Source organism: Oxyura jamaicensis, chromosome 15 (assembly GCF_011077185.1).
Source record: "Oxyura jamaicensis isolate SHBP4307 breed ruddy duck chromosome 15, BPBGC_Ojam_1.0, whole genome shotgun sequence".
NCBI lineage: Eukaryota > Metazoa > Chordata > Aves > Anseriformes > Anatidae > Oxyura > Oxyura jamaicensis.
The window spans coordinates 2,784,974-2,812,266 of record NC_048907.1 but is presented as its reverse complement, the minus strand read 5'-3'; the positions used below and the strand labels follow the sequence as shown (position 1 = coordinate 2,812,266).

Genomic DNA, 27,293 nt, shown 5'->3' with positions numbered 1-27,293 from the left:
CCGGGCACCGGGAGGGAGTCCTGGGGGTCCTGAGGCAGTGGGGGAGGGAGTTGAGGGGTTCCCCCGCAGTGCCCCAGGGCTGGTGTCGGAAAGGGGAGCCCCAAAGCGGGCGCTCTGGGAGCCGAGCCCCAGAACAAGCGTGGCCGCATCCCGTCCCGGTGTGGCCGCTGGGGTGCTGCCGGTTCCTGGCATTGTCGGAGCCTTTCCTTTCCCGAGCGGCGGTTCCCGTCCCCGCGGTGACTCTGAGCAAATATTGGGACCATCTGATCGCAAGAGCAGGGGCAAGCTGCGCGTTTTGAACAGCCTCCAGGCTTGGAAGCGTTGCTCGTCCCTGCCACGGCATCCCTCGCCTTCCCCGAGGGAACATCAAAGAGCTCCTGCACCCAGGGTCAGGGGCTGGAGGCTTTGACGGGGCTCCTCCGCTCGCTTTGCTCGGGCGGCGTTTGTGAGAGCGGCGTTAGGAGTTTGTGAGAGCGATGTCAGGAGTTAAACAGGTTTCTTCTACCTTCGGTACGGTCCCGGCTCGGTGTCGTCTCACCTGGGCCAGCAAAAGCGACCAGTCTCTGATGTAACCAGTCCAAATCCCAGCAGCAAGTTTCAAACGTGGAGCAGTTCCGTGGGGACTGAGCTTTTCCTTAAAACGGGACATTTCACTATTCCTGTCTGCTTCTACTCAACAGGAACATCCTCATACAGCCCCCGGTCACCCCTTGCTTACCTAACCAGTGACACTCTGGGTACTATATCAATGTTTTAAATATTGTCATAAAACGCATTAAAATTCAACTTTGCGGGCCTTGCAGGTCATCTCTTTTGGAAAAGCCCGTATTTTAACGAGCTGTGACACGTGGATAAAGGCAGGACTTGTCTCGTGGATGGAGTTCTAACTCAGCGTCTGAGGTAGCGAGTTTCTCTTTCTGCATCTGCCAACAGCTGTTTGCAGAATCTTGAAAAATCATGTAATCTTTCTCTAACATCTCCCTATTTGCAGATGATTGAACTTTATTATTATATAGAAGTGTTGTATCGGTTCTATATTGAAGTGTGGGTTCCAGATGTCTGTTAAACCCAGAGCGTTATTAATCCATAATCCTGAAAAGATGTATGCATACGCTGACCTTTCAGCTAAGATTGCTCAATCTTAAAATTAAATGCACGTGTACATCTGTATGATTGAGGCCAGAGTACTTGTACAAGATAAATGGATGTTACGAGAGAGTCATCAGACAAAAAAACACATCATCCATCCAATCTACAAAAGTCCACCAGAAAAGACAGAACAGAGACATAAAAGAAAATCAGCTCATTTTTCTAAGTCTTTTTTTGGGATGCAAACAATCTGAGACTCTTGGTGTCTCAAGCAAAGCCACCAAGGACTGTATAAATCACCGACACCTGGAAACCCCAGCGCACGTTATTGAAATAAGGAAGTAAATGTCTCTGAAATCTCTATAGACCCCCAAAACATAGAAAACACGTTTTTAACCTTGTTTTAAGACAGCAGTGATTCCAGCTAAACTCCAATTCATTTTACCTTTGAAATAGCACCGTAATCATTTTGTGTATTAATGCCAAAACACCGAGTCACAAACTTAAAAGGACTGGGGGAGAAAGGGGGGAGAGGTGGTAGGATGTGGGTGACGAGAATATCCGCAGCTGCATTAGATAGGATAAAAACATTTAAAAGCAATATTAAAGCCGTGTGCTGCAGGACGCAGGTTAACTGCTTGCAGCTGAGGGCTGGGAAATGTTTTCCCTCCGAGCAGCTCACGCCGTGGATTTCCACCAGGGGGTTCTGCTCCCCGTCAGGCAGCGCTCGGTCCCGGGCTGCAGCGAGGTAGGCTTGGTAGGCTTGCTTCACCGTCAGAAATACAGAAAAAAAACTGCGTGCGCTCATCCTTTGAGAAGGGAGCGGTTATCAGTGAGAAAAGGGCTGCTCTGAACGGCGTTAAAATAAGATCTGAAAACTCCTCTTTGCTGGATGTTGATGTATCTTAAGTTATTTCAGTTCCAGCCATGTCTCACAATGCTTAAATAAGAGCTCCAGTGTAGTGCTTGGGAAGGGTTTGTGGAGAAATGGGTTAACTTCACCCCTCCTGAGTTTTCAAACAGATTTATTTCCCACTGGATAGGATGGGCTGAAATAAACCCCTATTTTCTTTTTTCAAAATATCTCTCATTATGTAAGACCTCCCATCCTATAGCTTACTTTGAGTTACGATGCAAGAGTATTTAACCATTTCTTGCTGAAAGCCATTAGATGTGATTATATGATTTTCTAGACGAAATGAAGATCTCTTTTATCTGCAGAAATTAAACTTTGTTTTATCTTAGATGAGATCTGCAGAGAAGTTTGCCTTAACAACCCTGGTGCTTTGGACTGCTAACAATACTTTCAATTTGCTTTTCACAACTGTTACATCTGATGAGCTGTTTTTAATGCAGATCTACTGTAATTGCCATTCTGTCGTAACCTGATTTGGTGCTGGTACAATAACAGGAACAAATGCAAGTGATGATTTGCATGTGAAGCTCTCAGTATGTTTTAGAGAAACAGCAATGCAGAGGGTAGCACCTCTGCATGCTCCATACACATAAACAGCTTTGTACGGGACTCTGAGCACCTTGCCTTCCTACCAGTCCTCCTCCAGAAAATAGAGAAGTGCATTTTTAGCAGAACGTCTCATGAGTATCCTTGTGTGCGGATTTCTCAAGGCTCTTTGGAAAGAAACCTGGATTTCTGCCACCTCTGATAGTGTTCATGCATAAATGATCCAGAGAATGGGCTGATGTTACCTCTAATTAGGGCCAATAGCAGCTTGTTGCTGAAGGGGCCAGTTCCCTCTTTGTGCCTGCATCTCCCTCATTAGGTCTAGTGTTCCTGCAGCCACAGGGTAAGTCAGTTCAGTGACTTGTTCCAACAGAAAACTACCCCATCAAGAAAAAATTACACTTCTTGTTATTTTTTATTCACTGAACCTCTTGCTCTGTAGCCATTTGGTTGTTGTAGTCTACAGGATGGAGAGAAGAGGGGGGTGAGATGAAGGAAGGTTGCAGGACTACACCCTTTTGGTGGCCTTCTGCAATTGCACTAATCAGAGGTAACATCTAACCACAGCTTTGAACTCCACTATGATTTCATTCCCTGAATCATTTCTAAGTTAATTGAGCATGACTGACTCCTTGTTTCAGCTAGCTCTAGAGTGGAGAGGTGTGTGTAACAATGAGTAATTAGGCTTGGACATAAAAGAATTTATCCCACTTAGTTTGTAGCTCAGAATGGAGTTGTAAAATGGAACATAAAGGGAAAAAATGGGTACACCTTTACAGTCCTAACGTTTTAATTGTAGAAGGTGGCTTGATACTTAATTTATTCCAAGAAGTGAATCATTTATTTTTGATAGTGGGAAAGGAAATAATGCTTATTTTAAAGCTGCAATGGTGGACTTTGTGAGCTTAAAATTAGATGCTTTGGGCTTGAAAAGGGAGATGGGATGCAATTCATTTACTGGCTAGGTCTGAGTCAGTAGGTCCTTTATGGTACTGTTTCCTTGAAGGAAATATAAATTCAACAATACAGCAGAGCATAATGCTGTTAACTTCCAAAGCCTTTCCCGATAAACAGGGATAGGAGTGATGGACAGAAACCGTGAGTTCAAAGCACTTTTATGCATCTCTTAGGTCACAGGTAAAGTAAGCTGGATTTGTGGTATGAAAAGCTTCCCACTTTCTTATCTTTAATCATACTGTGTATGCTAAAAGTGGCACAGCAGACTCAAGAAAGCAGTCATTTGGTTGTAACGCAGGGGAACACCATCACTTCAACAGAACCTAACCAGATGAGCAGTCTATTTTAATACAGTTATTCTAGTCTGCTGAAATCCTTCTCACCTGCATGTCTCTTGCAGGCTTTCCTATAATTGCCAGAGTATTGCAACAGATAAAGAGCTGCTGTAGTAATAACAAATTCAAAAAAATTATACCCTGTTCTACTTTGGTAGTTATTTAATTAAGGCTATTGAGTCTCCCTTTAAAACAACTACTACTTCTGCACCAATATTATAAATACAAATATGTTTCTTTTTAGATAAATCTGATTTAAGGAACAGGTCAAGACTTAGGCATTCTTTATGCAGTGTTAGTAACACATGATGTTATAGTTCAACTCTAATTTTGTGCAGGCAGAAGCCAGCAAACAATCTTGCTGTGCATGCACACAGTATTTTTTATAGTTTACAAACAGCAATACAAAACAGTTTTAAAGGTATGATTCCACAGAAACTAAGTGACAGACTCTTAAGGAAACTTTGCTTGAGATGCAGGGGAAATGTTTACATTCCTGGTTTCTGATGGTTGCCCTTTTCCCAAGTACAATGAATGTAGTGAGAAAATCACAGCATCATTGTTTCTCCTTGCTTTGCAATCTGGTGCTCAGGCATGGCCTGGAGCATTGATGGGAGATACTGAAAATGTTCTGATTGTTGTGAGGCAACACCTGTGGGGGGGTTTTGTTGTTTGTTTTAAGAATTAAAACACATTAAGCAGAGAGTAGTATTTTATAATGCTATCTTAGGCTGCCTTTCACACAAATGAATTCTACCGAGTAGTTTTGTCACGCCCAAAAGAGAAAGAAGGTAGCAAGCAGTACCTGGAGTCACTTACACAACAGTGAAAGCTTTTAGGGTAACTGTAAGTCAAACTTGGCCTTACACAGAGGTCTTTCAATGCCCCGTCAGTAAAAATCTAACCAGAAGTTGTTTTCAACACAATAAAAACTTATTTCCTGAGAAAATAATGAGATCAAAAGCAGTTTCAGGGAGTGTATCTGAAGACTTCAAATTAAGATTTTTTTCTTATCTGCTTCAATTATTTATTTATTTTTAATAATACCATGTAAATGAAATGTAAAGCATTGTGACCTACATCGGTGTTGATTCTGTCATCACCTTTAGGTAAGATACACTAGGCACAAGTAAATAAACAACACTGCAAAGCAGAGAGAGATGTTGAGGGGAACATATCAAAAATATTCCAGACTATGTGCCCCAAATTTCCTAATTTTAAATAAGGTAGAAAACTTCCACACCATAGCAAATGACCTATGCTTTTGATTTATAATAGAACTAATATTACAGTGATTCAGCTTGATGTGACTTACCTTACCCAGTATTATTTCTACTGATAGAATCCTAAATTTCCTTACTAGGAATCATTAGCAAAGCATTTCTCTAACATTCCTCAGTTTTCCTCATCAACAAGCTTGTCACGGCACACGCACTGCCTTAAGCCTCACCTTTTCAGAAATCATCTTTGGGACTGGGCCGTGTATTTGCTATGGAGTTCTGCTCTGCACCTCAAACTCCCTCTGTAAAATACAGGACCAAAAAAAAAGGTTTTTATGGTGTTGCATGAATGTGGTAATTAATCTCGTAACACTAACATACATGTGTGTTGAAATGTTCTGCCTCATAAACGAGTGTTTCAACCGTTTGCTGATGATCAAGTCTATCAGGAGCACTGGGCCTACAAAATGTCCCTCAGAACTTGAACTTTGTGACAAACGTCTAGGTGTATCAACTTTAAATGAAGTGAGGGTGGATGTTCAGAGGGGTTTGGCTCCAAAGGACAGATGTAGATTGTGCTCAAGCTTTTTGGGAAGGGAGGCTAGTGCATGAGGTAGCTGAGGAAGGGCTGGGTGGCTGCGTTCTGAGGGAGGGCGGCAGCTGCCCCATCCCTTTTTCTGTCCTGTGTGGATTCACCAGGAACGAGCAACGAGCAGAGGGGGCTGTAAGAAACTTCCTCACAGACTACAGATCCCCGGGAACTAACTTTTTTTTTTTTTTTTTTTTTTTTGTTTTTGTTTTTACCGAATTAAACTGCAACCTCCTCGGTGGGGCTTCGCCCTCAGGGGCCCGCTGAGGGACGGCCGCGGCGGGGCCGCTCCTCACCTCACGGGCGGGCAGCGGCCGCCTCAGGCCGCCGGGAAGCGGGCGCGGAGCGGCGGGGCGGTGGCGGAGGAGGGCCCCGGGCCGGGCCCCAATGAGGCGGCTGCGGGGCGGCGCTCGACGGGCGCAGGCTCAGGCTCGCCGCGGCGTGGCGGCAGGCGCGGCCCCGGCAGCAGCAGCGGCAGCCGCCGGGCGCCATGGGGCGTTAGCACAGCCGGTGCCCTCGCCGTGCCTCAGGAAGGAGCCGCCGCCGGGTGCCTCCCGAGCCGTTCCTCCGCCCGCTCCCTCGCCGCCCGGAGCCCCATGAGCCTGAACGAGCACTCGATGCAGGCGCTGTCCTGGCGGAAGCTCTACCTGAGCCGCGCCAAGCTGAAAGCCTCCAGCCGCACCTCCGCGCTGCTCTCCGGCTTCGCCATGGTGAGCGCCCGGCGGGCGAGGGGCGCTGACGGGCCGCCGGGGCTCGGGCGGGAGGGGGGGGGAGGAGAAGCGGTACCGCCGCTTCCCCTTTTTCTGACCGAGGACGAAGCCCTGAGGCGACAGCGGTCCTTCCCCGGCTCTTTCCCGCCCTCGTGCCCCCGGGGCTCGGCGCACCCGGGCGGCCCTGGGGCGGCGGAGAGGAGGCGCCTGAGGGTAGGGGGAGGCCCCGGGAGCGCCCGGCCACGGCCCCGCCGGGTTTTGAGCCGCTCCGCTTCGCCCAGCGCTCACCGTGGCTTTGCTTCTGGATCCTTTTTATTTTCATTTTCCTTCTTCTTTGTGCTGGGTCTTACAGCAGGCGGTGTCCCTCCAACTCCTCGCGCCTGTCGCTGGGCTTTTGCAGCGCTGCCGTTTTTGTGTGTGTGTGTGTGTGTGAACTCGGGGGCTGCTCAGTGCCCAGGGGTTTTGTGCGTGTTTTGGGAATGCCTCGTGGTGGTAGTGTGTTTGGGCTCTGCTACAGGATCACAGCCTGGTAACTCTAACTTCCTCAAGGAAAGCTGGATATGGTCAGAAATACGGACATTTTACAGACTCCATCGCGTGTCCGGTCCCCTGACCTACCAAGCTGCCACCTGTGCATGTTAAAATACTTCATATTCATGCATTTGTTCTGCCTTATTTTTGCCCCTCTTTCAGCGAGGCGCTCCACGCCGTGCGATGTACCCCCGCCGGACCACTGCTCTAGCTGGAGGATGCTGTTTCAAAACACAACAGCCGGTCCGCAGCCGCCTTCTGACGGTCAAATAAATGTCACTGCCCTTCTTGGATGGCTAAAAACAGCCGCAGCTCCTCGGGGTGGTGGTGCCCGGGGCCCGTTTGACTGACAGGCAGCTGTGTTGGTGCAGAGGCATGTTGGGCTCGGGTCTCCTTGGGTGACACGCAGCTCACACACCGCTGCTGCTGCTGGGTTTCCCTCATTGTGCGCTCCTCCTGTGTCAGAGCAGTTTGCCAGGGTGGCTGCTCGAGTCGGGATTTCTCATTGAGAGTGAGAGAGAACAGAAGGGGAAAGCTGTACTTTGCACTGTGCTTTTCTTTAAATACCTGCTCTGTGGGCTCTTAGCGTCCCGTGGATGTACGATGAGGTGCATCTGCTGCTTTCCTGACTCTCTGCAGCAGATCTGGGAGCTCGGAGTCCTGCAGCTGGAAACGTCTGGTTTTGAATTGATGTTGCTCAGGGTAGTTCAGGAGAAAGCCACTCTGTTCTGATTAGCAAAAGCTGTAGTTGGAAGGAATGTTGCCTGTGAATACTCATCCCATTTTAATTTTCTTCAAGTTACCCCCTCAAAAGTTCTGCTTTGATGTCCAGTGTGACCTTGTTAAAGAAAAACAAACTTGTAGCCTCCTTGGTTTGGCTGTTAAGAGATTGTTGTCTGGCCGGGACTTCCTCATCGGTTTCCAGAAGAGCTGACTTGACTTTCAAATATTTTTAGATTTCTTTTGAATAACTTTGCTTATCTGCTAAAGTTGTCCTCAGCGATTTCTGCATTGAAAAGCGGGGCCTTCTCCCTGCCGCCACGCCTGTGCATTGTTTACCAGCTTCAGCAGATTCCTCAGCACCTGATATCTGAACAATAGGCTGCTCAAGTACAATCTAGTCTTGGATCTCAAACTTAGTACAGCAATTAAGTGTCATTGTTCCTCCCTTTTCCTTATCAACGCAGGGAAGAAAGAGCTTAAAAGACACATTCAGGACCACCCAGCAGATCGGTGGGAATTGTCAGGAGAGGAATGTGCACGTCTCCACGCCTGCTCCATTGATCCTTGTTCTTTTATTAAACAGTGCTTGCGTCCTCTAGTATGAGCTAAGTGTATCCCCGCTAAACTGGTCCTTTATTGTTGGACTAATCTCGTATGTAACAGCAGCCCTTTTCAGAGCTCATTCCCTCAAGATTAGTTAAGCTTACCCCAGTTAAATGATGCATGCCGAAGTCAAGAGATTGCACAGGGCAGTGACGTGTAGGGCATGAAATGTCAGGTCGCAGTTTCACAGAGGAAATTTATTAAAAGCCTGCTCCGTGATCAGTTTTGTTTTAGAGCCTGCAAATCAGTATTTTACACTTTGTGTTAACCTCAGGGAGAGCAGTGCAGGGTCTGGTGGCTGCAGACTGATGTTAGAGACACACTCCCAGGAGTAAACATCAGCATTTACTTTGGGCAGGTTTCCCTGGATGCTATTGTTCGGTGCCATATGCCTAAACAGAGATCTATGAAATTTATCATCCTGCATTTAGTACATTTTTCCAATTTATGGGGTCACTGAGTAATATCAGTCCCCCAAACGTTTAGGGGTAAGGAAAGAAACTGTAGGGCATATGTAGTCCGTGAAGGGAAGGAATGAAGTGTTCCCTCTGTGTGTGGGCAGAGGCATTGAGTATTTCTCGCTTCTGTTTCATCTTCTAGATCTTGATGCCTGACTTTCTTTTCCATGTCTGTCTTAACCAAGTCTATCTCAGGGCTGACCATCACCACCAGGAATACTTTGCAGAACATATCCAGTGCTACTAACACTGGCTCATCCACACCTGTAGTGGCAGAATCAAAATCTCTAGTGCAGGTAGGTGCTGGCAGGTTATCTTTGTTGAAATAATTAAGCAGATGTCTTAGCATCATTTTGTCACCACAGTTACATCTGGAAAACTCAAACATCACTCCCTCCCCCCTCCCCCCTGCAGCTCGACCCAAAAATAAAATTGACAGCTCTATGAAAATACCCGAGCCTAAATTAGGGATCTACGTTATAGAGCCATGGTAGTTGATTTAGTTATGTTTAGAATTTGGTTACGAGACAGCGCACTTAACTTGTAAATGCCTCTCATGATTCAAGCTGGGCAGAGTGTCGTAAATAGTAATATATAAGCTTCAAATACTGGATATCGTCAAAGAGCCGTCAGCTCGTGCCTTTGAAATGTAGCCAGTACAATCTTCTGCAGAGAGCTTCAGTCATCTTTCGTAGAAGACCGACTGCACTGATAAACGTTATTTCAATATCAATTATGATGGAAGTACTTAAGGTAGGATCCAGACCCCGCTGCTGCCAGCGCTGAGCAGATAGCGTAGCCCTTGTCTAGTAAGGGTTACTCTGCTGTTCTAAATCACTCTGCAGTGATCTCTCTTCAGGAGTTGTAGCTGTAGTTAACCAGGATTCTGGTAGAATAATGTGCAACAGCTGCGTTTTGTAACCTCCAGTAAAGCCTTACAGGCCTGGTTTCATGGCTTCTGCCACCACTTGCCTTTTACATTGCTGTTGCACCTGGAGGTTATGGCTTGCCTGGAAGAATCTTGTCTGTGTGAAAGGTTTCTTCTGTTTGCTTACAGTCGTGAAAGCAGCGTTTTGTTGCTCCTCTGAGCATCCCTGTCTCAGGGTTATAGATGAGGAAGGCAGCAGCACAGAGTGCTAGGGCTCGAACAGCAGCTGCGGGTGGCTGCTCTGATTTGGAGGATGTCAAGGTGACATTAAGCCGCCGTTTCTTCTCCCTGCTGTGCTGTCTAATCTGACCTTGTACTTATAAACTAAATTTATCGTAAGTTATGCCGTGTGGAGATGCCGCTGCCTTAAGATGTGTTTGTTCCTCTTACGTGGGTACTGCATTTTCATGTTTACCAACAAAATTAAACCATGCACTTCTGTTCCGGTGGTGCCGTAGTGATTGTCAAGGCTTTGCCATTCTGCAACATAACAAGCCCCAGTCCTGATTCTAGACAGCGCATAAAGGAAGCTCACTTTCTCTTCTGTGTAAAAAAGCAGTAACAATGTCGTTATTTTGGCTCTTCTTTTTAAATTTCCTGTGACTCTGGACAGGCCAGAGCCAGTCTTTGTATGAGTTGTTTATAACCCATAATGAATGGTGCAGAGACTCGGTGGAGAGCCTGGCTTTGTGCCTCTGCCTCTGGGAGCGAGCAGCGCTGTCAGGAGCACCAGGAGCTTTGGATAGCTAGATGCAGCCGAGCCTAGTCAGAGCTGCAGCAAGTGAAGTTAAGAAAATATTTCTGCAGGTAGGCGTTGATTAAAATATTTTAGTGATTGCTGTGTGCAGTTTTACTGGGGTATGTTCTGGCATGGTGAGGTGGAGGTGCTGTAGCTCTGGTGTGCTTCTCCAAGTAAGGTTCTCCTTGTGTGGATGGACCCTTACAATATGCAACCAGGAAGCTTTCTTAAAAGCCATTCTTGACATTTCAGGCGGTATAGAAACTGTTGTCTTCTGAATCAGTTCCTTATCTAGGAACGGTAGCTGTGGCCAGGGAAGAGGAGGTGAGAGCAATCCTGTGAGGTGGTACAGGTAATCCTAGACTTGGGCTCAGTAAGTGCCTCTAGTAAGGCTGATGTTTGAAGCCAGCGTTCTTTTCGGAAAGGTTTTGCTTGCCTCTGCGAGGCAGCTTGCTCTGTGAGCAGTGGGCATAGTAAGAATGTGACGATACCAAGAGGCAGCGTCTCTCAAGAGTATTCCATTAAATGTGTCGTTATAAGGTTGTCTATGTCTAAATCCAGTAGCTTCTAATAATACTGGTTTCTCGCTCTCTGAATAAAAAGGACAGAAGAGCACTTGCAGTTGGAGCTTTAGACAGGTCAGATGGCATTGTGTAGCGTACAGGAGAGAAATCTACAGCAGTCCCATCACCTGGCCGTCAGTGGGCATTGACCTCAGCTCCGAGTTACAGAATGCATTTACCTAAAATTGGGCATTTAGTGCAAAAGTGACCACGGGTGGTCATCAAAGCTATGGTCAGCAGCGAGGAGTTTGAAATTGCTGTGGCTCTGCCTGATTTGAAGCTCTCTCCGTGGCATGGGCACGCTGCACTCGGCCTTGACTCACAGCTGTATGTTAACGGCAGTACTTGCTGCTGCGAGAGGCAGACCATAGCCACTCACAACGTGCGGCAGTTACAGCACGGGCTCCTAGCCCGTGTTATGTTCCTGCCTGCCAGAGCTCAGGGCTGCCTTTGTGGGGAAGGGGAGTAGAGGAAGTCATCTATAAATAGGTCATAGATAATACAGATTTACTTGTATAAGATAAGGCATTTTATTTCCTTTTCCATACAGCAGTGGCTACTGATGCTGAAAAGGCTGTGAGCCTGTGGTTGTCAGGGAGCTCTCAGAAGCTGTTTGCTGCTGTTGCCCGTAATACCAAAGAGCACGTACCTTTTTTCCACTGTTGAATCTCACGTGTCATTATGACCTGCTACATGGGTGGCTCTTAGTTCGGTCCTCCCTTTTGTTTTTCTTCTGATTGGATCTCTCACATTTTATATCCTAGGAATACTCGTCCTTTTGGAGAAGGCGATCCTAAAATGGGAATTGAAACTTGCTTTATTCTGAAATTGAAACCAAGACACTTTCTTGTAGCCTATAAAACTGGGAAATAATGCTGAAATGTGAAGCGAGCTGTTTACTGAGGTCCCACTGGTGTGGTAAAAATGAACAAGTGGCAAGCCAGGACAGTTGCTCATCCTGCATTTCTGTGGCCATATAAGCTTTGTTTGTAGCTGTGTGTTTGGTTCTTTAGAGAAAATTGCATTATTGCTAGTAAAAATAGTTTTATTAATGGTTTTACTGTTATCACAGCTCTCTTCTCGCAAAGCAGAGAAGTTGGTATTTTACAGAATCTGAGTCACTGTGTCAGTGCTCTTATGGGTAGAAACTTTCAGAGCACTTGGGATAGCATCTGAATGCCCCGCTTCCTTTAGTTCTAGGAGAACTGCAGTCTTGCATCCTGTGATCACGAGACTCCCTTGGTTCTGTCAGGAAACTCTACTTCAGATTTACAGCTTTGTCGAGAGCTGCGGTAAATCTGTCAATTATATCTGTAGCATGATCTGAAGTTAAAGTTAGCTCTTCTCTGAGCCAGGGATTAGACCAGATGACCTCTTGAGGTGTCTTCCAGCCTGCGTTAGTCTGTGGTTACGCAGCAAGGGAAGGTAATGGCAGCGAAACGTAACGGAAGTCATGGAGGAAGAATGTCCTGCGGGGAGCACAGCATGTACACATCCGACAGCGCGTTGCATGGGCTTGGATCATAGCAGATGTGCTCATGGGGGCTCTGGTATGGCAAGTGTAACCTTACAAGAGCAGTTCTGATCTGTATATTGAAATCGCAGCGTGGGCAAAGGAGACAGGAACTTCTCTTGCTTTGCATCACTGTTTGAAAACAGACACAGCGCCTCATAATGAAAAATGGAGCCCTGCCTCTGCTTTACTCACAGCTCGACTTCTTAGTGTCCCAGACTGGGGGTAAATGGCAGTGTGGTGGTGACTACTTGGCTGCCAGCTTATTGCACACATTAGAAGACTTGTGCCTGGGTTACCTTTCAGATGATGGGGATGGTCTCAGTAATTATTTTTATAGAGAGGGTACGCTTGCAGTTAGAGTAGCTAATTGCACGGTATGGTTTGAGCTGAAGGAAGTTACACCCTTCCTGCTAAGCTGTAAGTAACAGCTACAGTCTTCACAGATTTCTGAAAGCACTTCTGAGATGTGATCTGGGGGCCTACCAACACAACAGACATCCCGTGCAGAGCAGATCGGTCTTAATGCCTTGTCAGCCATACACCGAAGCTTTGCTGTGTACCTTGAACTTGGGGTAACTCGGGTTCCTGGTCTGGACCTCTCCTTTTTGTAGACCAGCTCTCCCTGTGATTTTCTCTGTGCTTATATAGGTGCAGAACTATATGAGTGTATGAATGCTGCTTACATTCAGCTGGTTTCTCGTAAGATGTTGTTTTGAGTATGCATATAATAAAGCCAAATCAGAAATAGGTGCTTTTGGATTAAATGTAATTTTAGCTGACACTGAAATGGAAAGAGCTCAGGAGCAGCTGTTATGTTGGAGTTAAGAGAGTCTGACTAAACTTCAAAATCAGATGCTTGATATCATTATTATGTGGAGACACTGATCAATAGAAATGTAAAATATCTTCAGTATTTGGTGAATTAAATACCTAAAAATCACCAGTTCTTAAAAGTCATTATTTTATGCAATTCTTTAGTGTCTTATTTGGCTGTTATCCTAATAAGTACTAGGATGGAGGATTAAAATGTCCTGCAATAGTGGGATGTTGTTGAGTCTAAAATAGATCTGGCAGCCTAGCTTTCAAATTCAAGCTATGCACCAGAAAACTTGCATGAAATAAACTCTGTTAAGTATGAAAATGAATCCTCAGTGGTGAAGGCTTGCGGTTGTTCTGTGAAAAACACAGCACGCAGGAAGCCTGGTTTCCCATGAGTGTGGTGGTACTAAGGAGCGATCCCCGCAGAAGCGAGACCCGACGGCTTTGTTTATCCTCTCAAATGTGAAACTTTCCACAGCTGAGAAATGGTATCGTAAGATCTTTGAACAAGAATTACGTATGTATTAATACAACTTCTTGTTGAGTTTCTTGTAACACTTTGATGCTGTTCACTAGCTGATAGGTTAGGCATAGGATGATAAAAGCTTTCAGTAAAGGAATTAAAATATTGGCAAAAGTCCTTGAATGCCTGTTGAAACATGTCTGAGCAAAGGCCCCGGTTGGCTTAATATTTGGTACGTCAGCAATAAAGGGTTGTGGTGTCCTAGAATGCTGATTCTGTGCGTGCATGGAGATGGGATCCCAGACTTGGTGTGGTTTGGCTCTGTATCTTCCTGCACCCATATTACCTGCACTTTAGGAAATTTTCTGTGTGAGGTTTTGATGAAAGTGGAGGTGTTGGAAACGTGTGCTGTAGGCTGAATGCCGCCTGAGCCACTGGTGTCATTTAGCAGTGGGCTAAACCTGGCTCGGTGGGACTTGCGAGCTTATTTGTTTTAGGAAATACAATGCCTAACAGGTTTCATCGTCTTCTAAGGGCAAGTGGGTGCATTACAGAAGAGCTAGACTCAGAGCTTAGTGCTGCTGAGAGTCCGATGCCCTGGTATGACTGCTTCTCCCTCAGTCACACACGCCTGTGCCAGCTTCCCTGTTCCTCAGAGGCGTTCCTGGAATGGCTCGGTCCCCAAACTAGCGGGTACTGACCGCTTCTTGACCAGGGTAGTGATTGCTGGGCGAGCGATCCGACTCGCTTCCACGAAGGATCGAGACTGGGCAGCCATGGTGCGGGTCAGTCTGCGGTGTGCTGAACAGCAGAACTCCGTGTCTTCCTCATGTGGGGTACATGTGTTCAGATTTAAGGCTGCTGTTTTTTTGTCTCTGTGTTTTGAACCTATTTTGTCTATGTAATGAGATTCTTTGAGAAATATCACTAAACTTAGAGACGTTGTTGCACTATCCCCTGTTTGGAAATCTGCTTTGTCTCAAAGGCAAATTTATCAGGAAAGGGAACTTTTCAAGCAGGTTCCTGGGGGTAGCATCACTCATCAATTGCACATGCTTAAAATCACCTGATGGTTTTAAAAACTGTTAAAAGCATGCTACATAATTCATTATATCAAAAATATTTCAGCTGTGTTTATAAATTTCCTAGTGCTGTTATTTAATGGGAGTTTCTGCTCCTAAAGCACAGGCGTGCTTAGGGACCAGGTTTATAAAAGGGCACGGCTGCGTCGGATAGTAGAAGACTGGCCTTTGAGCATCTTCCTGAGGTGTAGAGTGCTCACCCAGAGGTGTGGTTAGACACAATTTCCAGAGTTTTGTGCTCTCTGGGTTGTCTAATATTGCTTCGTCCCACGATCTGGATGATTTCTTCTATAAACACCAAGTATCTATTAGATCAGAGAGTAGAAACTGCTGCGCTCTCTCAATCTGGGATCTTAGCATGCTGAATTGTAATTCCTTCTTGACTCTTTCCCTCGTAGTTCAAAGAGTTGCTAGCAATGTCTGTTCTCTCCTCCGGTCTTCTCCATGCTTATTCCTTCTAACAGGCTTATTTGGCCGCTACGGACATTGTGGAGCCTGTCACATTGTGAACTGCTTTTCTGCAGTCTGCTTAAATACTTATTTTGAGTGAAGGCGTATCACCAAGAGCCCCATGGAAAGGTGATCTTCCTAGTGAAAGGCTCCTGCTCTTCAGAACACAAACAGACAAGGTGAAAGGACCACCAGGCTTGTGAAGGGCAGCCTGCAGCCTTCCCAGGCCTTTGTGTTACTGATACCTACTTCAAAAGACTTAATACGGGATTCATTTTACATATGTGTGGAACGCAAAACATTTCCTAATATCCAGCAAAATTTATAATCTGTAATAAAAGATCAAAAGCTGCCACTACGATATAATACAGGAAGGAAGAAATCTTTGTGACCAACATACTTCGACTCCTAAATTCCAGCTGTTTTGTTTGGATGAGCTGGAGGTAGCAAGGTGGTTGTGCTGTTAGTAGTTCAGTGCATACTGATGGTTTGCTTTAGAATTGAGCAGCAAATATGAGAAAGGTGGCCTTCGTGTGATAGCTCAGACATAAGATTGACATGAGAAGTTCAAATGTAGTCTATAATTTTGTCTGGATCCAATGATGTTCCAGAAACATTTGGGCACCAAATAAGCATTATTATTGTCGAAGAATAAACAGAATTAGTATGACATGTTTAATTATTCTGCAATGAAAATGATTTGAAATTAGAATAATCAATAGCCAAAAAATATGTAACGCAAGTAAATATCTCCTTTTTTTCCTTTCCTTTCAGGTGGCTATGGTAGAAGTTCAACTAGATGCAGACCATGACTACCCCCGAGGTCTCTTGATAGCCTTCAGTGCCTGTACTACTGTCCTTGTCGCAGTTCACCTTTTTGCACTCATGATAAGTACCTGCATTCTTCCAAACATAGAGGCTGTTAGCAATGTGCATAATCTCAACTCTGTAAAGGAATCTCCTCACGAGCGTATGCACCGGCACATTGAGCTTGCCTGGGCGTTTTCCACTGTCATTGGGACTTTGCTCTTTCTTGCAGAGGTGGTGTTACTGTGCTGGGTGAAGTTCCTTCCCTTAAAGAAGAACCCTAGTGGTCCGTCCCAGAACAGCAGCTCCACCATCACATCAGGACAGGCAGCAGCCATTGCATCAACGTCCATTATGGTTCCCTTTGGACTGATTTTCATTGTGTTTGCCGTCCACTTCTACAGGTCACTGGTCAGCCATAAAACAGACAGGCAATTTCAGGAACTGAATGAACTTGCTGAATTTGCACGGCTCCAGGATCAGCTGGATCACAGAGGTGATGCCATCTCCCCAGCCGTTACCCATTTTGCATAAACCTGTACTTAAAGAAAATAAACCCACTGTCTTGCTTCTGCCTTGTTATGTTGACTCCCCCATGCATGAACTGGTCAAACTGTTGATTTTCTTTTAAAGAGAAGGTTTATAAATGTCGTTTGAACTTTATGGAGAAAAAAAATGTTCTTGTCATAATCTGTTGGATCGCTGACATCTGAAGGAACGGATGGTGGGGTACGCTTGCACTGCACGCGCATCCCTCCTCTTGTGAGCACTCTGGTTTGCTTCTTGTTAGTGCCGAATGGTGGCTATAGAAATTCGTGGAGAGCAACACTGTAAATCTGGGTATTTGTTAGGGATGGATAGAGAATCTCTTTTCCTCTTTATTTGATGTTGGCATTTACTAGAAGATACTGCTTGTCCAATCCATGTTGCATGGCATGATACAAATTACTTGGGATATGCAGCAATTAGCACTTGGTTTCAGTGCTAGCGCTGTTCTCTCTGGAAAGCCTGACAGATGGTAGAAGTGAAAGCTTTCCCACCACCTTCCCCAGTATGTTTTGCTGCCAAGTAATTAATACTTCACTGATTTCTCCAGCGCCTTTTCCTATGGCAGTTACACATTTTATAACTTGCTAAACACCCATGACTAGTCCTACTGCGATGTGGTATGGGCACATGAGTAGGAATGAACTACTATACTCTTCTTTGGAAGAAAATAAAAGCAATAACTGTTCTAAGGTTCTCGCGAGCTGGCACGTATTGTATTATCTGAAGAGATAAATTGCCTGTTTTCCATTTAGGAATCTTTTTTAAAAAAAAGAAGGAACTAGATGGAAATTATCACTGGATAAATTTTGCTTGAAAATCAGAACCACTGCTGTTTTTTCCAAGCCAAAGTAGTAATTATTTTATACTTTTATATAAAAAATATATATTTTTTAATAAATCCTCAGACACAAGCAGCAAAAGGTGCTTTCTCTGCATTGGGTTCCCAAGTAATTAGCTATGCCTTGGTCTTCCTTGTTTAGAAAAAGTCTTCTGCTTGCTGAAGTGTTGTATGTAATAACTTCAGACATTTTTTGCTTCCAAAGGATCTGGAAGACTAATTCTTTCTATGTCAATTTATTTATGAAAGTAGATTATTTGTAATTAACATTGCTGCTCACTTTCAGACACGCATCTGTGATAGGCTACAGTGTCATTTTTCTGTTTTCTTCCTTACGAGGCCAAATGGAAGCTTTTGCTTCTTAGGTAAGAGGTGTGTCCAAGAAAGATGTAGCAGCTGTGCTGTGCTGCTGCAGTAATTCCAGCTATGTCTGGAAGTGGATTTTCTGGAATGCAGTTCTTGTATGGAGAAGCTTTGAGCTTTAATGGGTAAAAGCACTGAGTAAAAGTCTTATTTATTTTTTTTTAAGACAAGTTTAAAATCTATTGGAACAAAACTTGACCCCACACTGTAGCTAACACTGTGGAATATAAGCCTGTGGTGTTTTTCTTTTTTAGAACCCAGATGGGTTACAGGGAGCTGTACCTGACTGAGCCTGGGCTGGATGTGGTCTCTTACACCCAACCTCCATCTCAGGTTATCCCGATGTACTTAAAAACCATGGGATGTGTTGACAGGGTGGGTGGCAGAGCGTGGTGTTTACCAGGGAAGCAGCCCACTGAAGTGATTGGGACTGATCCCTTGTGTCAGCACTGCTGCAGTGTGAAGTGTTGACAAGGCTACCTGCGATGCGTTTTGTGTTCTGAAAACTAACCATTAAAAAAGGACTTGGTGTTTTTTCAGCAGCTTTCTTGCTGGGGTATTCTCTGTCCACCTGCAGAAAACAGCTTTCCACTTGCCAATTTCAGAAGTCCTCCTGGCATACAGGAGCCAGGCAGGATTTTCCGTAGCTCTGCCATTAATTTGTGTTTCAGGTATAAATATTCTATTACTGGTGTAAATCTGATGGTGAGAATTGTGACTGCAGTTCCTCAGGTATTGATTCATGGAGCACTGAAAAGATTAAATAGTAAAGGCATTAAATGCCACAGCATTCCAAAACATGAAATCTTTGCAATAGGCACAAAATGTATTTGCCCATCCTTCCGTGAAATACCAGTCCCATATTGGGAAGGGAGACTCAGTAGAGGAAGCAGATCTGACTCAATATTCATACTAGAACAAATGGTCAAAAGGGTGCTGTCAGGCTTAAACAATACACTTCTGTAAGTTACGTATTTTAAAGTTCTAACATTATTTTGAATGTAAGTCCAGAAAATGTTTTCCAAGCTTATTTTGTAAAATTATTTGCTGTCCTTGATAAATTGCTGAATTTCTTTTTATCTTGCAGATCTTTTAAAAAGTGTCAGGGAAGTGTTTTGTTTAGGAAATACAAAATTAAAATTTTTAATTTTCTCATGCTCTAATTTTTGAGTTAATGGAGCTGTTACAACAGCTGCTTTTCTAACTATTTTCTGCACTTTAATCTCTGATATCAAGTGTATTTCTCTCATTTTCCAGCTCTGGAAATGGTCATGAAAGTCATACCTTGGGCACTCTCTCAACTGTGCCAGAGGCAGTAACCAGACCCAACCGCGTGGCTCTAAATGTTAAAGAGTGCACATAAAGTTTTGGTTTTATTTATACTAATGGTATTATGCATTTACCTGAAGCATTTTAAACATCAGTTGTTGTATATCACTTCTTTAGATATAAAATCACTTCAAATAATGAAATAAAATATGCTCAGTTGCTGTTCATTATTTGTTACTTAGATGCCTAAAAAAATGGTTTTTTTTCTACATCCATTATCTCTGTGGCTATGCTCTGCTAATCCTAGCTGTATTTCCGAGGACCTCCAACATTTATGCCGTTAGTCATTTCAGTCGTACAAAGATGAAATTGCCTGTTCCACAGGTATAAGGAGCATAATGTTGGCAGCATGGTTTTCCTCCCACCAGCACTGCTTCAACCTCGATCCTAGGGCGTGTTTTGTTACTCTGTTTAAGTAGGAAAGTAGGTTACCTTCCAGCTGAGAAAATGTGAAGAGTCAAGGGACCACTTGAACTGTGAACAAGACATGATACTCAGAAGCGCAGTTTAAATCAGGTGAACTAATTACGCACTCCCCCACAGTGCAGTTTTCACCAGGTGGCTGTAATGCCACCTTCCTTCGTGTTCTCGTAGGTGATGCTTATTGGTGCTGGCAGCTCCACACGGCCTGTGCCCCTCTGTGCAGGCGGAGCAGCCAGCGCAGGGCCGTGGGCTGGCACAGGAGCAGAGCCAGTACTCGATGTGCTTTGCTCCAGTGCGGTTAGGGAAAAAAAAAGCACTGTGTTACATGATGTGCACAGACAGCAAGTAAAGCTGCATTAATAAAAGTGCTAATTGAAACATCACCTGTTAGAGCTTCCAAAGCCGCTTGGTTCACCAGTATGTATCCAGCTAAGCTGGGGTGCGTTTATTTGACTGTACTTCTCTAGGGTTTTTTTTTTATAACACTTAATTGAAACCCTGTTGCTTCTCTAAGGTCTTTAAAAGTGCCTTGAAACTAACAGGAGAGCTATTTCTGTGCAGGAGTAAGCCAGAGGAGGTGGCCAGAGTCACTGCCTCTTCCAGCTTGTGTTTGTTTTGTGTTGTGTGTTTTTTTGGTTTTTTTTTTTTTAAATAATGGTGGGTGGGAAGAGACCTCATGCTGGGGGCAGTTTTGAAGGACAAGCAGGGTGACCACAACGCAGTATGCCACGGCAAGGACATGAGACTCAAATGAGTAAGTAACCCAGGCTCACGTTCTTATCTTGCATCTCTTTTTCTTCAGCATCTGGTTATTAGTTCTGGTTGTCATCAAACATCGCTTGGGCCTCTGCTAAGACAGCATCTGGATCGGCTAGTTCAATCTAAATAAAAAGGATGCAAATCAATTATGTAGAGAGGGCTCAGAGAAATCATTTGGTTTTCACTCAAATCCCACTATTGTCTCTGCAGCTATTGTCTGCGTTCCTTTATGCTGGGTCAAGTTTCGGTGCAGAATTGTGTGCTTTCACAGGTGCAGGTGAGTCTGAGGCTCCAGCAGTGGACTTGCACCACTGGACTGGCCGCTTGTCCCTGTGGGGCTGGTCAGCTCAACGCTGGCCAAAAGAGCCTGAGTGTGCGTCCCGAGAGCCTGGGGATGGTGCGGTGGTTGTAGAGCAAAGCGTGGCCCCAAGAGCTGCCTCAAGCTCTGGTGAGTGCTGTTTGTATAAACATCGTTAGCAAAAACAATTCCTAGGAATTACCTTGGGGATTGGATACTGAGTAGGGGCAGGAGCTTCGTCTCGGCCAAAGTCGATCATAATCCCGCATTTTGGTATGTCTGCCACCCAGATGCCTTCAAGCAGTTGTCCCTTATCCAGGTAGAAGAATCGCCCTGGGCCGTGCTTCTTTCCATCTTTCCAACCTCCTTCATACCGGTTTTCATTTGCTGCAATTCAATACAGGAACAGGCAGTGAAACGTGCACCATTTCATCATGGGGCTAAACGCGAAACCAAGCAACGCAGCAAACAGAGGTAAGAGCAGATCATCTGCTTGGCTCTGGATCCAGCCCTTCCCAGGGAGCCACAGCACAGCACACAGTGCTGCTTTGGCACTGCTCCATTTGCTGTACTGCAGAGTGAGAAAATGCCTGGCGAAGGAGCCCACGCTTGTCGCCAGAACAAGGTGTGTGTTGCCCTGCTTTGTTCTCCTGCTGACACTCATTTTGTGCTCAAATCCCAAGCACGTGAGCTTGGGCTGGGCACCAAGCCACTGAGTCACCTTCACAGCCCAGGCACTGACAGGACACAAGCTTCAAGTCTGTCCCTGCCACACACCGCAGAGGGAGCCTGGCTCAAAGGGCTCTGCTTGTCTGGGCAAGGAGGAGCAGCAGCAGCTAGTTAAAATAATCTCGATTTCAAATACAACTTGTAGTTGGATTGTCTCTCAAGGAATTACGGCATGGGAGTTCCTGAAATGTCTGAAGGCTTCATGCAATCTCTTGCGAGCTGTTTTTCCAGCTGTATGGCATCTCTGTGGTTTTGTGCAAATAGAGAGAGTGTGTGGGGCTGTGATTCTGTCTGGGAATCCATCACCAATGGGAAAAGCCCCTTCCTGATGCAGAGCTGCAAGGGGAGGAGAGCCACCTCATCCAGTACTGCTGTTTGAGAACGGGACATACACAGGGTGCTGGTGGAGCTGGGGTGCATCCAAGCCACCTTGTTCTCACTGGGAGATTCCTCTGCCATCCCCTTTTCCCATAGACTGCCAACAAATGGGCATTTCTGACCAGGTGACTTGGTGGAAGTATCTTTGGGTCTCAGCTGAACTCTGCCATTCCTTGAGGCAAGAGGTGACACAAATACCCAGGTAGGAATTGTGGGATCACCCTGGGAGCTGCCTGGCTCCTGTTCTCTAGCCTCTGCCCACCTGGAAAACTATAAAATCATGGGTGGGGCTGTGTAGGAGCCTGCACAGGCTGCACTGTGGCATTTCAGTGTCCCCATCCACTGCCCCATGTCCTACCAGAGCATCTGGGGCTGCCGCACCTGCTGCCGTGCTGCAGCAGTGGTGGCAGAGCAGCACCTTCCTCCCAGCTGTGCTCACCCTGCCAGGCACGCTGCCAAGAGGAGCGATTTACCCCAACAGGTGGCTCGTTGTGACCTGTGCTGAAGAGCTTTTTCTTTCACTGCTGGCAGTGTGCAGCACATGGCCACGCTTCCAGCACCCAAGCTGAATGAGTTACTGCTTTGTGGGTACAGAATAATCACTCTGGCTAATTTTAACCGAAGGAATCCAGCTCTCTGGGGGGCCCAGGCTGTGCAGCCAGGCTCTAGAACTGCACAGCGGTGGTGGGCCAGCCTGGAGGGTGTCCGGTCTCTAACAGGGAGGGTGACTTGGATGGGAGCAAAGTGGGGCAGTTGACTGAGCTGCCCCTGGAAGCATGTGTTGCTGTCGTTGGTATGAGCCATCGGTCCAAACTGAATTTACAGCCAGCAGAGAGAGCACAGTCATGTATGCGATGTGCAGAGGAAGTTGTGCTTGTTCGTCCTGGCTGCTTTGCTTAGTTAATGACTAGTTTAAGATTGCTTCCAAGATAAAAAGAAGAGATGAATAATAGATAACATTTCTTCAAATGTTCCAGGAACACAGTGTCTTATACTGTGAAGCACTGGGATTCTTGGCTTTGGGGAAAAATGTGTTAAATCCACAGCAAAATAAGAAAAAAAAATCTATTTTTATGATGTCCCCAACGTTCCCAATCTGTGATACACTCAGTGTCGTGTCTGGGAAGGGATTGTGTACTAATGAAACCCCTACTAATTTGCTCAATGTGAGCCAGTGTCAGAAGTATGAGAGAGGATAGAGTGAGCCCAGAAAGATAGCTCTGTTGTTTTTTATACTGGAAAACGGTCTCCTCTTTGGTATGCAGTAGCTAGAAAGCATGCCTGGCAAGGCGCCTGGCTTGAAAAGAGAGACTTGTTCTTCTCTGACCTAACAGTATATTATTTCTAACCCTAACCATCTTTGTCATTTAAATGTAAATCACAGCAAAAGCAAGCTTCCATGCGTGTGGCCTTGAGCATCATGGCACCTGCTCTCGCTCAGCCCCTGCTGCCTCCAGCCCGGAGCCCCAAGGGAGGAACCAGACAGGGCAGCTGCCTCCGACACGAGGCTGTGTGGGAGACGCAAGGCAGAACCCACTGATCTGGCCGGTGTCAGGAGAGCAGCGTGATGCTGATTGTCTCGGAGGGAAGGACCATCCCTACTCAGTGTGGGTTTTGCACAGGGGTAGGTGGACACGCTGGTACTTACACAGGCACAGCATCCCCTGCCCGCCTGGCTGGCCCGCTAGCCACTGCCCCTCGTAGACGGAGCCGTCCCTGTAGCACATCCGACCCCAGCCGCTCCTCAGCCCGCCGCTCCACTCGCCCTCGTAGCACTCCCCGCTGGGGTAGAACATTGTCCCGTAGCCCTGTGCACAGAGGTGGGCAGTTAGGAGCCTCGCTACTGAAAAGAGTCAGTGTTCGATTTGGGGATATTCATTGCTGGATATCTTGCTCCTGTTCTTACTACCTTTAGACACATAGCTGCCTGTCGGCAGCACAGCTCAACCACCATGTGCTGAAGGTGTGGTGAAGGAAATAGAGGTGATGTGATGGGATTTGTTTTGCCAATAGTATTTCAATGACAAAATCTCAGGTTTGTATCTCTATATTATTTTTGGCATGACTACTGCTAATATTTAGTTAAAGACATGTTCTACTGGTATATAAACCTGCATGGGGATACACAATGTAATGATACACAATGTAATGATACACATGGGGATACACCTGCCTCTGCAAGTGGGATTTGATGTCCTTTGACCCAGCCAATGTCTCCTGCAGCCCTGAGCATCCCAGGCTGGCAACCCCTTCCCTGCCCTGGGCAGACTGACAGTCCCTCAGTGCTCCTAACGATGGATTTTGCCTTTTGCTCCATCCATAAATCCACACAGGTTTTGCTCCTCAAACTGGCTCTTGGCTTGATGCTGGTGGTAGATTTGTTTGGTGAATTTATTTATGAATTAAGCCCAGTGATTGCGTGCAAGCCAGAAACTCCTGGGAGGTGTTTGTCCTATATGTGTGCTTGCCAGGTAAGAGACAACCCTATAACAAGGCATGATACCAGTGAGAAATATTTACATATGATTAATGAGTTTTCCCATAGGAAGAAAGCAGTAATTATCTCTGGGGAAAAAAAAAAAAAAAAAAAACAGTTACAGCAATAACTGATTTTTCTGAGCACTAATTCTATTAAACTGCATGGATATAAAGGGGGGGGATTTTATAGGGGAAAAAATAATAATAAAAAAAAAGATGTTTGGATGTCATAGTAAATATTTTGCCAAAGCTCAGTCATCCAAAATACATTCTCAGGGAATGAGGAAGGAAGCTCCTGCAAAGAGGCTTGAGCCAGAGAGCTGCACGCCAGTTAGAAGCATAAGAGGCCATTAATTTAATTTAGGAGCGGACACAAAGGCGAATGCAAGGTTCCCATTGGCAGATCAGAAAATGCTCCTAAAAGGATTTTGCACATAGGATTGCAGTCATTTTTACCAGATGACTTCCTCACTGTGCTCCCTGTAGAAAAACCAGTGATTTATGTGACAGGCTTAATTTCCTAAAGAACTTGTGTTTTTTGCTTAATGTGCTGTAAAACTCGCAGCACAGCGCTTCTAAGCTGTATTTTCCTGCAGTGCTTGTAACTGTGTTCCATCAGCAAGTTCTGACTGCTGCAAGCATGCTGGAAGCACAGCAGGTGGTGCGAGTCAGGACACCCGGACACATGACCTGTCCCGCTTGTGCAGCTCATCCAGAGGGAGCCGGAGCACTGAGGGGCAGCGTGGGGCTGGGCAGGGGGTCCCTCCTGCTGGGGCTGGGGACTGCAGGCTCTGTGGGGTGATGGATGCAACTCTGAAGCTTCCTGGGCTCTCTTGAGGGGCAAGCCAAAATTTAAAGCAAAGCCAAGCCTGGAGATGGGAGGGCAGGGAGGTGGTTCCCCAATGGGAGACAGCTTCAATTTGAGAGTACTTGCTTTCATTTTCTTGCTCCACATATTAATTTCCCCCAAACCTTTCCACACCTTCAACGCAGCCTCAGGGGCCAGGCGCTATTTGAAAAATCAGTATTTTAAGTTGTTTTTTTTTTTTTTCCTTGTTTCAGGGCAGATGCCAGAAATCACACTTACACACTTTTTGTCGTTTTCCCACCAGCCTGTGTACACTTTCTTGTATTCCTTGGTCAGGGGGTCAGGAATGCTGTACGAGCCATACCCATCCCGCTTCCCAAACTTCCAGTCACCGCTGTAAATAGCACCGGTGCGCTTCCAGATCTGGGTGCCTTTGCCTTTTTCAATGAACAGGAAATAACAGGGAGGTCATCGCAACGGGTAGGAGAAGGCTTGGTGCTAAATTAGTACTACAGAAGCCATTTCGATGTTAGCGATGCAGAAGCAATCCTGCTTTTTTGGGGCTGTTTCTGTGCACCGGGTTGTGTTTTCCCTGTGACCCACGCGGTGGGAGCCGAGAGCGCTCTGTCAAATGCAGTCGGCGCGGGTTTGGATGCATGGAGCTGAGTGCAGGTTATATTTTTTAGAGGATTTTTAACAGCCATAATCTAGATGGTTCAGGTAATTGCCCTGCAGCTGAGTGCATGTAAAAGCTCTTCATGTTACCTATTAGAAATATGGCTGAGCGCATTTTTGCAGGGCATTATATCTAACACATTCTAACACATTATATTTAAGTCGTACATGCATGAATGCTCTTCCAGGAGTACATAGTGTTCCCTGCCCCACAGAACTTTTGTAAAGACACCTATATCAGTATTTTTTCTTCAAACAATACATCTTACCATGCTTCAAGTTGTCCAGCCATTCTCCAGTGTACTGATCCCCATTTACAGCATAGACCGTATGTCTTAATCCACATTTCTGTGCTTTCCCGTCCCATTCATGCCAGAGAGGCTCTACAGCCCTGGGGTATTTCACAACAGGCATTGTGTTTTCAGCTGGAGAGGAAAACAAACATTTGCCAGAAATAAATTAGGGTGAAATTACTAAGGCAGGTACCGCAGAACAGCCTATCAGTGAACGGTATTTTAATATGCACCTGAGGCAGTAATTGATGTCTGTTTTTGATGCTATATCAAAGATAAATTATACATATATATATATAAGGATATGACAAACAGAAGGTATCTAAAAATACCAATGCATGAAACCGCACTACCTAAAAATAGGCTTGTAGTATGTTAGGAAATGCTAAATCAGCTTCAGCAGGATGGGTCTGTGGTGGGCATTGGTCTCTGCACCTGCAAAAGGACTTTGGGACATGAAGGAAAGTCAGCCTTGTCCTGGCACAGTGGAGACCCAGAGAAGCTGCTTCCCAGGGCTCATCCTCCACCTGCTCATTGCCAAGCAGGAGCACTCGTTCAAGCAAATTGTTTGTTTTTAGGAGATAGCTCACTGCTAGGGAGTAAAAGCTAGATATATCTTAGAAAACAGAGTAACAGAGTTAGCATTCAACCTTAGTTTTCCACTTGGTCATTCAAAAATGATTTAGGGGGATATCACTGCCAAAATATATAGATATTGGTGTCTCAGAATCCCTCCCACCCAAAACAGAGCAGTGTTGTGCATTGTGCTACCCGTCTTGCTCCTCACCCGTGGCACTGAGGCAGCATGGGGCAGGCAGCGGCAGCAGGAATGGAGCTCATTGTGAGCTCAGGGGGGAAATTCCTCCAGCCAACCTGGCCAGGTGGGTGCCAGCCCACAGAGGGGCTGCGGGCCCATTCCTCTGTGTTGCCCCCACTTCGGCTTTGTGATGAGAGAGATGAGGGTGCAAGAGAGCAAAGGGAGTGGGGGATTTTAGCAACAAAAGCGGAGGAAGCAACGCAGAGGGAGCAATGCTGCAGGAAAGCCCACATGCTGGAGGGGTAAAGCACCCTCGAGCTGGACCCACATTCTCCTGCCCCCAGCCCCAGCTACCCCACGGGCACCAACCTGCACTCGGAGAGCGGTGCGGGCTGGGTGCTGCAGCTGTGCACACCAGGGCCAAGTCGTCATAGCAACTCTGCCAAACTCCTGCGCGAAGGGAGATGGGAGCCCGGCCGGCTGTGAGCAGCCCGCAGGGAAAGTCACCGGGAAATGAAAACTGGCTCCTGGCCCACTTCGGTGACTCCAGCGATCTGAAAGTGCAGCGTGGT

The 27,293-nt window shown here is 45.9% G+C and overlaps 3 protein-coding genes across 7 annotated transcripts in view; 1 reads left to right on the top strand and 2 right to left on the bottom strand.

The window, feature by feature from the left end:
• KDM2B (lysine demethylase 2B) overlaps window positions 1–5,323 on the bottom strand; it is a 107,743-nt gene extending 102,420 nt beyond the window's left edge. Inside the window, exon 1 of the mRNA XM_035340555.1 lies at window positions 5,294–5,323. Within this exon, the coding sequence (XP_035196446.1) occupies window positions 5,294–5,308 (15 nt within the window). The 5' untranslated portion in view covers window positions 5,309–5,323. The remainder of the gene's footprint in view (window positions 1–5,293) is intronic.
• On the top strand, window positions 884–19,174 carry ORAI1 (ORAI calcium release-activated calcium modulator 1). 4 transcript variants are annotated; one of them, XM_035340584.1, is made up of 3 exons: window positions 884–900; window positions 2,335–2,425; window positions 16,008–19,174. In XM_035340584.1, the coding sequence occupies exon 3, from the start codon at window positions 16,018–16,020 to the stop codon at window positions 16,576–16,578; it is 561 nt and encodes a 186-aa protein (XP_035196475.1). In that variant the 5' UTR covers window positions 884–900; window positions 2,335–2,425; window positions 16,008–16,017; the 3' UTR covers window positions 16,579–19,174. The 4 variants fall into 4 exon arrangements, with proteins under 4 accessions (XP_035196475.1, XP_035196474.1, XP_035196471.1 ...); XM_035340583.1 differs by lacking the exon at window positions 884–900 and adding an exon at window positions 1,707–1,837; XM_035340580.1 differs by lacking the exons at window positions 884–900; window positions 2,335–2,425 and adding exons at window positions 6,060–6,362; window positions 8,863–8,973 and having other exon boundaries at window positions 16,012–19,174.
• The window catches only part of MORN3 (MORN repeat containing 3), a 14,661-nt gene continuing 5,321 nt past the window's right edge, over window positions 17,954–27,293 (bottom strand). Inside the window, exons 2-7 of one of the 2 annotated variants that reach the window (XM_035340577.1) lie at window positions 27,091–27,275; window positions 25,941–26,096; window positions 25,276–25,433; window positions 23,359–23,518; window positions 20,806–20,990; window positions 17,954–20,427 (exon numbers count right to left, since the gene is read on the bottom strand). In XM_035340577.1, coding sequence (XP_035196468.1) covers window positions 20,359–20,427; window positions 20,806–20,990; window positions 23,359–23,518; window positions 25,276–25,433; window positions 25,941–26,096; window positions 27,091–27,275 — 913 coding nt within the window. In that variant the 3' untranslated portion in view covers window positions 17,954–20,358. The remainder of the gene's footprint in view (window positions 20,428–20,805; window positions 20,991–23,358; window positions 23,519–25,275; window positions 25,434–25,940; window positions 26,097–27,090; window positions 27,276–27,293) is intronic. The other variant, XM_035340578.1, reaches the window with a different exon arrangement.